Source organism: Gambusia affinis, linkage group LG12 (assembly GCF_019740435.1).
Source record: "Gambusia affinis linkage group LG12, SWU_Gaff_1.0, whole genome shotgun sequence".
Taxonomy (NCBI): Eukaryota; Metazoa; Chordata; class Actinopteri; order Cyprinodontiformes; family Poeciliidae; genus Gambusia; species Gambusia affinis.
This window is the reverse complement of record NC_057879.1, coordinates 7,306,781-7,322,701: the sequence shown is the minus strand read 5'-3', so window position 1 is coordinate 7,322,701 and position 15,921 is coordinate 7,306,781. Positions and strand designations below refer to the sequence as shown.

General features: G+C 38.4%; 1 protein-coding gene across 1 annotated transcript in view; it reads left to right on the top strand.

The window, feature by feature from the left end:
• The window catches only part of rem2 (RAS (RAD and GEM)-like GTP binding 2), a 46,151-nt gene extending 30,231 nt beyond the window's left edge, over nucleotides 1-15,920 (top strand). Inside the window, exon 5 of the mRNA XM_044133273.1 lies at nucleotides 14,401-15,920. Coding sequence (XP_043989208.1) covers nucleotides 14,401-14,723 — 323 coding nt within the window. The 3' untranslated portion in view covers nucleotides 14,724-15,920. The remainder of the gene's footprint in view (nucleotides 1-14,400) is intronic.
• The last annotated feature ends 1 nt before the right edge of the window (nucleotide 15,921 follows it).

Below are 15,921 nucleotides of genomic sequence, written 5' to 3'. Positions count from 1 at the left end.
ACCGCGCGACAAAATCTGAGCCATTTCCCGAAGCAGTCACGTGGTACAGCCGGGCAGCGAGGCCTCGGACGTCATCGTTTTCGGCTCCTCCCCTAAATGAAGCAAGCCTCGATACGCGCTTTACGGAAACGCCCCCTCCATTACTCGACACACGCCTCGAAGCCTCGGCTCATCACGTAACATCACTAGTGTTTCCCTTCTGCCACACACCTGGATTGAATCTTTGGGTGATTAACAGGCTCCTGCAGCACTTGGTGGCTGCAGAAGACGTCATGCAATCATTTGAATCAGCTGTTCTGGTATAGAGGCACATCTAAAACATGCAGAGCAGGGGGCCCCGAGGACTGGAATTGGGAAACACTGGTATAAAGCATTTGCTTGGCCCTCTCTTCCCTTTTTCACCGCATCACCGGTTCCCAATACAGTTCAGCTGTTTACAAGACAGGAAGTCGGCTCCTTGAAAGGTCATAGTGCCTCCCATTATTGTTACTAAGGTAATGTTTCTTTTAAAAAGCATGGTTAGCATTTTAAGAGTCTATAGCCGCAGGTCTGTTACACAGCAAACTGCAGGCTTGCTAACATGGCCCAGCTAATAGCAGCATGTTAGAATCACAGTGTTACAAAATAACAAAGAGACAGGAAGCAATTGTATTCTGCACTTATTCACTGGGCTGTCGTGTTTTCTGGCTTTGTGAATCAAAAGTCAAATGACAATATCTTAACTATAACAATCAGCACAATGTTTTCTTTCACAATGTAATGATAGTTGCTTTAATGCAGTGCTTCTCAATTCGTCTTCTGCAGCCACCAAGTGCTGCAGGCGCCTGTTAATCACCCAAAGATTCAATCCAGGTGTGTGGCAGAAGGGAAACACCTAAAACATGCAGGGCAGGGGGGGCATGAGGACCGGAATTGAGAAACACTGGTTTAATGTTGCATATGAACACAATCACGTCATGGCCCGCCTCTATGTCTGCATTTCTGTTTTTTTTGTTACGTTAGAAACTTAAAACCATGGTTCTGTTTTCATTTTGGTCATGATTCTGTCAATCCTGTAAAGTGGTCATTTTGAGAGAAAGCAGACCATCATACTATAAACGTCTGATCGTCTCTCAAAAGGCTGTACAGATAAGATAAACACTGTTTATGAGCTAAATCACTGCATTTGTTATTTGTGCCATGCATTCACGGATCTATATTTGATAGAAATTATAGCTAATCCATGCAGTGAAAACCCAATTTGCTGTATATACAATAGCACCCTATGCCAGTACTACCTTTATTCTTTTATAAGGTTTTAATTGTCCTCCTTCAACCAGGTTCACAGATATAATATTCAAAATAATTGGTTTGCCCCCTTTAATATCCCACTTTAACTTATATCTATGTCACTTTCTAATCTGCAGAGGACAACCTTACAGATTGCAGATAAAATTCGGCCTTAGTGCCATCAAATGAGTTCTTTAGTTGACTCTCATTGTTAAATGTGCCTGTTGTTGGGTGTAAAACATGATTCCTACCATCTGTTTCTCAGGCTGCCCAGTAATATAGATTGAAGAGCAAAGGATTTGTGCTGTTTTGGAAACAATGCAAAAAAAACCCATTGATTTAAAGCCTTTGTACCACAGAGATTTTTGATTGGCCATGGAGGTGAGGATTAATTAACAGAAAAGGTAAATACAGACACCTATAGTATATTTTATTTGAACATATCTGGGGGTTTTATTTATTGTAAATGTCCACATTGTGGTTTGTGTCATAGTTTGTCATGTAAAACTATAAAGATTCCTTGCATAATGTGAGTTGTGGTTATGGTATGCTACAGTGTTTCCCCTGTTTTAATAGAAAAGTTGGCAGCTCTATTCAGTGGTTGCAAGAAATTGAGAAATTGTAAACCATGCAAAGAAAGTCACTTTCTTCAAAACACTCATTAAATAAATGTTGTCACCATCTGCATAATCCTTGCTAATGATGTTTCTGTAGCTCATGTAACTGGTGTTTATTGACAGTGACCATGAATTAGTGTTTTTACTATTATTATTATTATTATTTTAAAAAGGACTACTTTGTGAATTTGAAAATTATAGCATGCTACCAATCATTAAATAAATTTTTTTTTGGTCTGGTTATTAGAGAGGTTGAATAAATTATTTTACAAGCTTATAACTAAATATTATAATAGTCACAAAAGAGGGTAAGAAACAGCAATGCTGCAAATGTTATATTGTGGATTGTGTAACGTTTTCTTCTTACTTAATCTTTTTTTTTGTGTCCACAAATTAAGTTTTAAATTAAGTGGGTATATTATCCCAGTTAAAACTTAATTTAAAAAGCTTGCTTTTTCACAGACTGAAAAACAAATACAAATCAGAGGTCCACTGTCAGTTACCTTAAATTCAGTGATATGTTTTATGGGACTTGCATTTAAATCTTTCTTAAATGCATGAATGCATTAAATTAATGTGTTTATGCAGTGTTGTAAAACACAGTCATTTAAATGCAGGAAAGTCTGCTCAAAAATCAGAACTTATGGAAAGTGTTTTTAACATTGATTTGTTAGAATCAAAGCAGCTTTATAGTAAATTTGGCTAAATATGGTATATATTACGAAATGAATCATCAATTAAACCAATGAAATGATGTATTATTTTACTTTACACGCCGTTGATTTTATACATTGCACTGGATTGGGACTGCCATCGGCCAAAGACCTAATCTTATACCATTCTAGCAAAAAATCCCGACTGAATCTATGCCAGATGTGGCAGAGTGTAAACAATCTCCAAAAGTTTTCCTTTGTATTGCTTTGAAATACTGACAACTGTGGTTAGAGCAAAAAGTACAATCATGTAATTGTTTTAAGTTGATTTTACTAGTATATTATTATGGTGCCCGTAATAATACACTAAGGTGCCCCGACTGTAAACTTCTGCACCTCAAAAGGGTGCAGAAGTTTAAGGTTTGCCCCAACCAGAATTTCACAGGTTACTGTGTGAAGAACGCAAGATAAATAATTTAAAGCAGTCTTTGTTTCTTTGTGTTGCCTTCAAGCACTTCTTCAAATGGAAAATCTTGAATGGAGCATCTCTTGTAATTATAGTTATCTATCCTGACACTTTTGCTGCTGTTTTCAATAAGGAGTGCCTAAAAGCCCAGAATAGAAGTGTCCAAATAATACATGCCCTCTCTCCCACGCATAACACACTCAGACATATCCGTTTTCCAAAAAAACAAACCTTGGTAACTATGTACCAGGCTCTGTCTTTGATCAATAAAATTAATGTGGTTAACTATTGGCAAAACAAAAATATCATAATTTTGTAAAATATAGAAATACATTTTTTTTTCCAGGCAAAATTTGTTAAACTCAAAATTTGTAAAACTAAAGCAGCATGACTTTAACATCATCTAGATCTGAATTGCTTTATGATCCACTGCATTAAATAAACAACAATCTAGTTTGTCTATTTTAATGTCTATTTATTGATTCATTATCTCTTTAATTTACATTTATTTGAATTATAAAGCTGCTTATTGTTAGGTGTTTGTAGTTGACGATGGGAATAAATGAATCACAATTTATGCAGTTTTTTTTAATCAAGTACCTCAACTATACGTAATGCACACTAACTCCTCAGAGTGAATAAAATTCAATGTCTGCTGCCTTGTTTATGCATTCCAGCTGAGAGCTTTATCGCTTAAATTTCTCAAATCTCGTTTTGTTCAAAAACATATGTGACCCAACACCTACAGATAACACTTCCGATTGGTCAGTTTGCAAACCTTGACTTACAACCAATAATTGATGTTTGTGTTGGTTGACCAAAACGTAAAGTGCACCTCTTTTGCTTTGAATATTAAAAATGTGTGACAAAAGGCGCCTCTTGACAATTTATTGTAGGATACCACCTCCATACGTACAGTTCCAGACAATGCTGCGTTTTTAGGAATGGTTGGCAATCCTAGTCAGAATCTCATAATTGTTTCACTTATTCTGGAAAACTTTGAGTCACCTTCTCTCTGTAACAACGTCCACACTGAAAAGTATCCTAAGAGAGAGTATTGGTGTCTAAAAAGTAGTTGCATTGAAAAAAGTAGTTTCTGACCTACTGAAACACTTTCTGTCCTAGGTCGATTTTTCTGCCATTTTTACTATTTGTTGGAAATAATGAAGAATACTTCTGCCTTATTCTTTTTTTATGATTAAATATGTTATTTGCAAAACAGGGATGCAAAGATGAGCAGTGTTATGCCTACAGTTTAAGCTTTACGGACCTTTCAAATATTTACATGTTTAATAGATTTTGAGTACTGTATTTAAAAAAGCATCATTTTTATTATTTGTACAAAATTTTAAAAAAAATCTCAAAAACCTGGTGGGCATGAGAGTCACAGTCAATGAAAATGATAAATAATAGTAATAGGACCTTTAAACATTTTATAAATAATGACTTTTTTTTTTTTATTAAGAAGTGACACACTCAAAAAATATTTTAAGATTTTATATAAGTGTTGAACTATGGCACTTTTGGCCTTCCATAGCCTGGTGCGTGTCACTTCTGCTATCCTGCTGTCTTGGCTTTTTCACTGTTGTGGCGTTTTAGTTGACTGTAAATTCTAAATAGTGACGGCTATGCTGCTGTCTTCAAAGCTTTCCCATCAGCCTCAGCTGCACTCGGCTACATCATCATCCGTGTCGTTGTGAGCTCGGTGACAGCAGAAGATATTTCTTAGTTTATGCGCAATGTGGTTTCACTGTTACGGATCAATCAGAAATGAGCTCATTAGAATCATCTGATGGGATGTTTCTGAGTAAATTCGTTGGGATCTTCGGTGAATGTTTCATGGCGTGCTGCCAGGCCGAGCTACTGTCTAGATTTCATTAATGTTTAGATTAGAAATTAGTTCACAGGGGAGTCCAGTGGGAGGATAACGATTGACCTCGATTACAATCTGAAATCAGTGTGCGCACACAGAGATGGAAGAACCTGAAACATCCGCCGTAATCTCAGCAATTTCAGCCGCCTGTCAAGTTAGCAAAAGCAAGCGCTGTCGCTTTGTCCCCTTGGGTTTTTCCCCCCCTTTTTTTGGTTTTGTTTTGCTTTCCAGATGGCAGGTCTCTATTTGCATTATCTGCCTCTAGCAGGACACCACAGCTCCTGCTATCTTTATGTTCTTTTGGAGCCACCATATGTGCTCAAGCGGCTGCACGTCCACAGACACATTCGATGTGCTAACGAGCGTTCCCACCATCTCTCTCCCCATCTACTCGCTGCCTGATGTCGGCAGGGCTGTTGCAAAGCGAGGGCTGTGATAAGAAGGATGAGAGGAGGACGAGTGACACGGGGAAGGACGGGTGTACGAGAATGATGTGTGTGTGTGTGTGTGTGTGAGTCTCTGAGTGGGAACCTCATCTTTAAAGGAGATGTGTGTGATGCATTGTGCGAGTGTCTGGTGGGAGAGAGTGAGGCCTATTCTGCCGTCCTTGAAAGAATCACAATGAGTTCCTAAACTCTCATACTGAGCACAATTTAGCACAGGAAGACCACAGGAGAGTTTTGCAGCCACACTCTGCTTATGGCTAACCTGATTTTACATTCTCGACTATTGTGTCCAGCAGACTTTTGTGTTTTGTGGCACATATTTGGAAAAATATGCCTGACTAGCCCTCCAAGTTCACTGAAAATGTTCTGGTTTTGCATTATACCTCCATGAACGAGAGTTGACTTGTAAAATTCCTGCTGTGATTTCTAAAAAGGATCGTAAATACAGATTCGAACTTAGAGTGAGGTTCTGTATCATATTTCAGCTGTTTTTGTTTTGTCAGTTACATCTTACCATTTCTTCATTAATAGTCAAACGATCTCATATCCTCGCTGATTCAAAATGGAGGACCCTCACCAGAGTGGGAGATGATAAACATTCCTTTAGAAAATGATCTGCCTTGGCTCACACTGTTAATCATTTAAATTTATTATTATTTTTTTTTTCTACAAAGGCTCTGCTGGATCTTAAACAGCAAATGAACATTTCTGTTATTGCGCTAACAAATTCTGCATTAAAACTGATTACATGTATTCATGTGAATAAAATGTAGTTATTGTTTTTCTATACGTACATATATGTAGAATATAAATATACAGTATAAAATCGTAAATTGCCATTGGATTTATTATTAAGTATTTTTAATTCGTGGCTGTTCTGCTCTTTATCCGTCTTATAACTCACGATGCCTCTTCATCAAAATTCATCAAAATTCATGACACGGATGAAAAAATGTTAGAGTATCAAAGTTTATTCTTTAACTGGGATAATTTAATCATAGCACGTCTTTTGTCCAAGATTGGGAGGATGACCTGAAGAAATGGTCACTGATGATGTAAAACATCATATTTATCAACTTCACTGCTGCAGACAGAGAACGAATGTAAAACTATAATAGAATTTGATATTAACCTGTTGTTTTCTGTGCTCTTACCATTTGTGTTTTGCAGTGAAGCAATTTAATAAGCTTCTGTCTAATATCTTTGTACACTTAAAATAAGTAAGAATTAGCCTAAAGGTAACTTCTAATATAATATTAAGGAACGACTGACTTTAAAAAAGCTCCTATATTTGTTGAAAAGTTACTTGTAAGTCAAAGATATCTGCACTAGAAACTAGTAAAAAAAAAAAAAAAAAACTTGCTAAGATTTCGTTTTTGCAGTGTGGAAGCTTTTAGTTGACACTCCAAAGGGACGGATGAATGGATGGAAAAGCCTGATCATGATTTACAATGGATATTATCATTGCTCTCATTCAAGAGATAATTTAAATGATGGGAAGTGGGGACCTGTGAAAATGCTATGTGCAGTAGATGCAGTCATAATGGACAAAATTTGCAAGACGATGTCCTCATAGTTGAGGAAGGCTAATTGCTAATCAGACCTTAGCCCCCATAAGGAGTAATTTCTATGCATATAAAACAACTTGCACTCAAAATTCTCATGACAAGTTATATTAGCTAATCATAAACCTCATTTGCATGAGGCCATTGTTTAGTTTGGCGTCATAATGACCCAATTGATTAACATCCATAATTATAGGCCTCAGGCTGTGAGCTTCGCCATTCCACAGATGTTTCAAACCAGATGTTAAAAAAATATAGAGAGGAAAAAAATTAAAGATTAAGCTAAAAAGGGACCTTGTTAGTGTGCTTGATTCCAGAGAGAACACAGTACTTGGTGGTGCTGATGGGATAACGGTTTCCCCTGGCATCACATCTAGAGTGTTGTTGCTGCCACGAGAGGAACTTGACAAGGACACAACTTCATGAGGCATTTAGCACGGACAGCAGAGCTTTCCTGCCAATTACTCCACATTAATCGTTTCCATTTGTCCTCATTTCTGCTGTTTTATTGACATTTCTCAATTACACAAAAGTGGAAGAAAAAACATATGGAAACAGTCCAAAATCAGCTCTGGTCCTGATAGAGTTATACTGGCAGAACAACTATTCTCTGCTGATTAGGAATGATACAAAAAAAAAAAAAATCAGTTTCAGCACACAAAATTTAGCATGTAAAATGAGTGCCGCTCAGTTGAACAGCAACAAATACACAGTGGTCTCATGAGGAGCCCACTCTGGCACCGCTGCACTGCGTTGTGCTAATTGGTGCAGTCCAACAGGCTGGGGTTGTCAAAATAATCTACATTTGCTGATAATCAATGACAAAAAAAAAAAAAGGATTGATTCCAAAATACCCATATTTACTAAAATCTATATAAACAGACATTTTCTTTGTCCAGATTCTGAACTTTTCGGAGTTGTACTGCGTACACACTACTTCCTAAACTAAAGCACCTTGAAGACGCCAATTAACCTAGCATGCATGTTTTTGTAATGAGGGAACGAGCTGGGCTATGGGGGGATTTTGCTGCCATAAGTCAAGAGCGTATATTTTCAATCTGAAAGTATATGCTCTATTTTTGCTCTATTTCATTTATTTCAAAACTTGTAATGCTTGAGCTTAAATGTTCAATTTGAAAGCATCACCTTGAGAGAAATCGCATATATGCACTGTGAGAACATGCAATCTGTATGCAGATTAAATGACAAAAGAGACAAACGCTGGTCCTCCTTGCTGCAAAGCAGCGCTGTTAAAACCGTCACCACTTAAGCTTTTTTTTTGTTTTAAAGTGTGCATTAAAGCTGACAAAAGTCCACGAGAATCTATTCAAATGCAACCTATGTAAAACTACCAGAAACAGAAATTTAACAGAGCCAGATCCTTTTTTTAGCCTGTACTATAATTACTTGTTCGGCTTTATTCAAGGTACATTCTTCACGTTGAATAAGTTGAAGTGTATACTTCACCTTGAAGATGACAAACTTTGACAGCAATGACTGTCATCTTGTCCACTTTCTTGCTAAACAGGAAAATTGGTATGCTTTTGCTAAATGACAGTTTTTTCTCATTTGTTTGGAACTAATTATGAAAACAAAATTGTCATACTGTCACTAATGATGTTATCTGAAATACTTGTAAGAACCGTATCGCTTGATTAATGGGATACTGAGAATTTTAACTTTATTATTCAATTTTTGTCTTTATAATATTTAATTATAGTATCATAAAACATGCATGGATGCAACATGGGAAGGAATATTTTACTTTTCAAACTAATCTCAGACATAAATGTACCTTTTCAATGCGTTATACCAGATAATAGATTTCAAATTTTGATCAGAAAAATAAAGACGTGAACTGAGTTTCTTAAAAATGTATATCTCATATGATGCAAAAGCATATAGCAATTTCCATATCTGCTAAATTAGCATCCATGTACAAAAGTATAAAAAAAAAAATTAGGATTTCTGTCAGAAATGAATAAATCTGAGTACTTCTTCTTTTTTGCTGTGTTGTGAAAAATCCCTTCCTCTTCTGCACTTTCAGTGAATGCTGACTTCTATCCACTGGAGGAAAGGTAGCGACTACTGATAAATAATTCACTCAAAAGAATATCAAGCACAGCATAACTACGGGTGGGGCTTAAAATTAAGATTAGCACGTTGCTCGGGTCATTCCAGTCTTCCACGCTGCCCAGTTTAGGCAGCTTTGCGGTTCCTTCAATTACCCCTTACCTTGCCAGCCTCTTCGAAACCCAACTGCACCTTCACTTTCTCCTCTTCATCCTGTTGGAGTGAATCGATCTTGGCACTGTTGCTCTCATGCTGCTCTGCTGTTCGCCGACGGAGAGGTGTTCCTTTTCATCTTTTCGGAGCAATATGAAGGCCTGAGAGAATATTAACAGTGCTGAGTAGAATAGGAGAGGAGGCTTTTGGCACAGCAAGCATCTGGCATTTGCCTTTTTGCTGCATGAAAATGAGGGTGCAGAATAAGTAGTAGGAACACTAAACAGGAATTTGAGCGCGATTATAAAACCTGACGTTTTAAAAACTTGAATGGGCAAGTTGTTTCTCAATATTGTCTCTTGATAGACAGAAGTTGGTTTTTACATCTTTGTTGTAATTTGTCTTTTGAAGTATTTTCTAAAGGAGTAACAAATCTTTTTCCATTGTAGGATTTATGTAGAATAAACTCTAAAAAAGGAAAAAAAGAATCAATATTTGTTTCTCCTTATCCTTAAGCTATGGTTGCTTTTTCTTCCTCCTCTGGAATCTATAGGTTTCCAAAGTATTTATATCCCTCCTTTTGATATCTTAAGCCACATTTTACTACGCTTATCGATACATTTCATTTCGTGGCAGGTCTCTACAAGTTTTGTTTATCTATAGACTGAAAGTTTTGCCCAATCTTCTTTGCAGAATAGCTCAGGACCATGTTGTTTTTTTCTGAGTGATGGCTATTGTGTACAGTTGGACATCAGTGGATGGGGAAAGTCATCCACTGACAGTCAGTCAGAAGTCTAACAAAAAACAAACAAACAAAAAAAAACTTTTCCTTTTTTTCAGACCATTTCCTCAGGTTTCCTTCGATACAAAATTCTGTCAGTTTCAGTCGGGAATTGGCCCTCTGGTTCAAAACATTTGACCGGCTGATTCTAAATTTGAATGATTTCTCATGAAAAAAATCAAAATATTTTTTTGAGCATCATCAATTATTTTACAGCAGAAGCAGAAGTGCTGTCACACCATGTGAGAGAGTAACAGAGTCATTTACCAAAACGAAGGCAAAGACAACACAGAGATGAGATTTGAAACCGTCTTCTGCAACCTATGTCTGCAGCGTCCATTCTGGAGAAAATACAACTCTACTCTGAAATATGCAAAAGAGAAACAAATTTGAAATCCATCCTCTTCAATTTCTAGCAGAGGTTTAAAGTAGTAAATAAAATAAAATAAAATAAGTGTGGGCAACCTCATTGTGAGTCTTCCTGTCTCAAATCCTGAAGGTTGTGCACCAATGTCTCAAAATGTCTCAAAATGCAGTGAAAAATACTGTTTCCTAGTAAAGAGCTTCTTCCACCTCAGTTCATCCTCTGATATCACTTAAAACACATCGCTAAGATTGTACAAAACCAACTATAGGTCTCTTTTCTTCAGGAACATCTCGGTGTGTCATAACAAATTTTGCTGGATGATGAATTGCTCATCCAGCAATAATGCAATGTTGTTCTGATTATTGCAATAATCAGAAATGGTTGCAATAAAAGATAATATTGTTGTTTAGAGACCATTTTCAAGTAGCATGTCATCACCTTATTTTTAATTTTTTTGCTTAAAGTAATTTTGGAAGAAAAAAAGAAACATTTTGGAAAACAATGTCTTATGCCTTTATTTTAGGCGACAATGTTGATAATGGTATAATAATTCAAGCTTGCCCTCTCAAAGACCAATAAACTCCAATTTTTTTAAAGAACACAACGCTGCAACCGGAAGATGCTTTAAATATTCAAAACAAAAGACAAAAACATTAAACAAAAACCAAGCATTTTATCATAAGTTTAATGGATTATGAAGTGTCTTCAAACAAAATTGCTCTTCAAGAAATATTAATTGTCAGCGTGGAAATGATTGAGCTCATTTTAATTTGTCATGCGATTAATTGCTTATTGTGACAGGCTTAGCAGCAGTGTCTCTAAAAGACTGTTTTTGTCATTTGAACCTGGCTGCGTTAGTACGGCACAAACTGGAAACAATTTTTGTCGGGTTTGTTGTCAGCGCGTCTCTAATTCATTCGCTGGTTCCCTCCTTTCACCCGGCGCCGTGTTTTCACTCTTCTCCTGCCCTCACTTTCTCCTCTGTTATCCTCCACATGGTCATCTTCTCTGATATTGCACAGCATTAACTCCATCTTCTGTTTTTTATTTCCCCTTGCTTGTCTCTTCAATTCACTTTCCCAAGTGCTCTTGACAGATCATTCAATCAGCTGCTGCTGGTATTGGGGGCGAATCCATTTGCTGATCCAGTTTGGGATTTGCTTTATTTCCTCCCACCATTACCTCTGCCGTTATTATGCGCCAGAGCAGCAGTTCGACAGCTGCTGAGGTCGGATTAGTACACCCAGATCAAATCTGTGCCTGTTTTTGTGTCTGTGCCTTTCGTACTGAATGCTCGTGCCATCAAAAATCGGGTAGATGAAGCGCTTGCGATGCTCAAGGATATGAACGTTGATAGATGCAAAATTAAAGTTCAGACTGTCCTGTTGGATCAGGGTCACAGAACTGATACCAGCTTTCTTTTAAAACTGCTTTGAAATCCAAAGAAACCTGACTGTTATTTCCTAACGTACAAAAAAAAAAATAAATAACTGTTTGTTATTGAGGACTTTTTAAGAGAGAACATCTATTAATGTTCATTGGATCTCCCTCAGAATGCATCAAGCAATGCAGCAGTGTGTATTATTTTGGAAATTTCCAAAAGAGAAAAAGAGGCATTTTTTGCCTCTACCATCCCATTTCTCCACTTTGACTCTCATTTTAATATTTTTTCAGCTCATGACTGCCTTTTTAGCTCCCCTAAGCTAACAGGCTAGTCCAGTCCAGTATTCAGTTTCTTGCTCATATGTTGCATCATACGTTTGTATCACGTAGATTACACTTCAGCTGCTTAAGGAAAATAGATGAAAGAAGCAAGTTGTATGGCTGGATTATTTGGTATTTCTAATCTAATTAATAATGATTGCACCTCAGACAGTTTCACGCTTCATAATAAATGAACATGATCAGACAAACTCTGGGGTTTATGTCTGCTTATTTCCAAGCCCAAAACCCGCAACCCGCGACTCATTAAATCTGCAAGCAACTTTAGGAAAAAAACCCAAAAAAAACAATCCGAAAGTTGCTTATAACAATCGGACTTGGCGAGCGAAACTCAAAATAGTTCCTGTTTTTCCAGCAACAAAATGCCCATGTCCCTCCTCCCTCCATTGTTTTTGTTTCTGTCGCTGCTGATGCTGTCGCATAGAAACGGCGGTCACTCCACAAGACGCGTAGAGGAAATAAAATGAAATAAAAAAATAAAAGAAAATAGTTACGCAAAGTGATTGCGATAAGTAACTGCAGTCTGACTACTGGATTTGAAATAGTAACGCGTTAGATTACTCATTACTGAAAATAGTGGTCCGACGTTTGCAAGTTGTGTATTTTTATGATAGAAAGCGCTTGTTTAATGTCCCAGTATGATACCACACAACGCGTTCGTAGAAAGATTTAACAGCAGCTGGGAGATAATGGACGTTTCAGGATTCCTCAACATTTTTAAATATATTCAGAGTAAAATTACAGCTACACATTTCCCCCTCCCCGCCACTCATAATTGGTGCTTTCAAATACTTATTTAATATACTTCCTTTTTTGCTGTTCTGTTTTTATTCCATTTGAGTGCTTCATGGATTAACACAAAACATGGTCTCTTCATAACACCCACCCACAGTTCATGTAGGGTCGACCTGTTCCATCTGCCACCGAAGTGTTACCCTCTTACATCCTTATACCTCACAGTCACTGTGAATTGGAAAACTAATAATAATAGCACTCGGTACAAAGCAGCTCTCTTTCCCTCCCCTCTGTTTAGAGCAGCGGTGAACTTAAAAGCACACGACGGGGGGAAAAAAAGAAGCAGAAAAAAACAGTCATTTGTCGTGACAGTGTAGCCCATTTGTTGCGAGATGATCTGTATCTGTCGGCTTTCCTTATCACGGTGGTTTGTTTGACCAGGCTCAAAAAGCCACTTCCAGCTCCGATACGCGGCATTGTCAACAAAACACTCCGTCACCTGTCCTCATCCACCGTTTACACAGGAACCATTTCCCCTATCTGAGGCGCAGCAAATAGGTTTCACCTTATGCAGGCAACATACAGGCAGCATTGACCCTGTGCAATACTGACTGTTTTGTTTTGGTGTTGTTGTTTTTTTGTATGTATGTTTATATGTGATTAGTGCAACGGGGTGTAGCGATGCATCCAGCTCACAAATATTGGAATGATACACAATATTGGAGTCACGAAAACGCCAAAGTTAGACTTGATGCTAAGTCTAATGTGCTTGTCTAATATTTTGATATAGGCTAATTATGAAAAAAAAATAATTAGACATTGCGATGTCAACTTTTCTTTTGAAAGAAAGAAATATTTGTCTTTTTTTTCTGATGTATTGAGACTGATCCTGTTTTAGTCCTAAACTTCAGCCTCGTCACTTAATGCAAGCTCTGTGGAAGAAAGGCAACTAGCCAAAACACTCTGTAGCATGATTTTAACGGGGGTTTTTTTTTAGTAAAAGGAAAAATAAAGAGAGGCTTGAAACTGAGCCTTATGGGACTCCTTTTTAAAGTCTATAGGAAATTTGACTTATGACCATTTGCGAAACTAATCTTCCTTTTTTTAAACAAATACAAATAAGTAAATACATTAGCAACAGTGGTTTATTGAATATGCTCAGATGTTAAATAATGAAAAAATGTTGTTTGTCGTATACTGGGCAGAGAGGTAGGCTCAACTTTATGAGTTTAGTTGAGTTCATGACATTTACACCAGAATTTGGAAGTCAAACTTCCACAAAAAAAGACTCAATTTATCATCCTTTCCTTCAAAGATTCTACTTTAAACTTCAGATGCACAACACACAGTTCGCTTTTTCGCAAGAATCAAAAACCCCATTCTTGCAACAAAAGAAAAGAAAAAGCTGTTACTAGACTCTATTTGCTACAATCAGGTGTGACAGAAGTGACAGATACTTCTGTCGAGATTGAGTCTCGCAAACAGCAGCTAGGATTATCAAGCGGTAATGCATGTCACACAGCGGGGAGGAACATTTATGTGCCACCTTCATGATCCTAACATTTGTTTGATTTCCAACTGCTGTCTCTAATTGGCATCTGCAGCTGCTGCAGTGAGAAACTTTGTCTTAATGAGCATCAGGTTTCTAAAACGAGATCTTTGGTTTTCTTCCCCCTCCAGAGGCCCAATCCAGCGCCATGATGTTCGACTCCGTCTACCTGGAGCTCTCCGCCTCGTTGGAACACGGCACGAACGAGCTGCTGGAGGCGGCGGTACGGAGCGCCAGAGGGGACTGCGTGGGCCCCGGGTGGACGGACGGCGACCCGGCGGCGGGACGCCGAGAGAGCCTGACGAGTCGCGCCAAGCGCTTCCTGGCCGGGCTGGTGCCTCGCTCGTACGGGCGCGACCGGGAGCGTGGCCGCTACCGGGAAATGAGCCGCCACCGGGGCAGCAAGATCTTCCGGCAGAAGTCCCGGTCCTGCCATGACCTCAGCGCACTGTGACACCGCGAACACAGACAGAGACGAAAACACACTCCACATTAACACAAAAATATAACAAACTGAAAGACTTTTTTTTTTAGGAGGCGGGTGGGGGTTTGTAAAAGACAGGTGAGTAGAAGAAATCGGATGATGTGCAAGAGGTTTGATTACAGGGTGAAACGCAGGATGACAAGGGCGAGAAAGATGAGAGGTGAACGATTACGGCAGACAGCCTCGGATGGCGGTGGACCGTCAGCGAAGGCAATTTTGGGACAAACGGATGAGGAGGTGGGCTGCCTTTCAGCTCCAGGTTTCGGTGAATCAGCGAACGCTCATTATCTGAACGGATCGAGAGAAAGAAAATCAGCAGCAGATTCAAGGTGCCGATTTTAAAGCCCAATCAGACCGACGGACGGTTGAATGGCGTCACAAACACACACCCAGGTAGCACGCACTAATGTAGAGACTTATAGAATTGTATTATGTATACCTGTTAAAAAACAATGTTTTATAGCATGCCTATTAGCAGAAGCTAACCCTATAGGTTTTACAGTGCCCAGTTTCTTGACTTTACAGTACCTCAGTGGCCAATAGCAAATGCACAATCCCAATAGTGTTTGATACAATGCCAACCCAAAGGCAGGACTATTATTACATGTCCACACTGCATCCACCATTTTTCTGTCTGCATTGTTTGTTACCAAACCACAGCAGTTACTACAATCAGTGTGTTCATCTCAGACTTTTATACACCAGGCTAACACATCAGCACTCAAGCCATATTGTTGCTGAATGCACAGTGGGCAGCCAGCACAGCGAACCCTTTACGACAAGACCGTGAGGCGAACGATGAAAGAAAAGGCAATAGTGACTAAAGCGAGACTCTTTGAATGACGCTGAGTCACGGACCACAGGGAGGCTCTTGGAGGATAATTGCGCAAAACAAATCTACCTGTGGCTGTTTGATGGTCTCTCTCTATCTTATTGTTTTGATTTTGCTGTTTTTTTTTTTTGTTTTGTTTTTTTTCCCAAGTTACCTGTTGGAACTTCTAAATGTGACTGATTTCTTCAGGGGTTTAGATCCAGAGGACGCTCTGTGAAACGTTGTCGTGACATCTCCTCGAGCGTGCCGGCGTCAGGATTTCTCGTTTGTCACCGTCCACTGAGCACGCTCGTCCCCTCCACTGGGAATAAATACAGTTTGGTTTGACATCTTTAT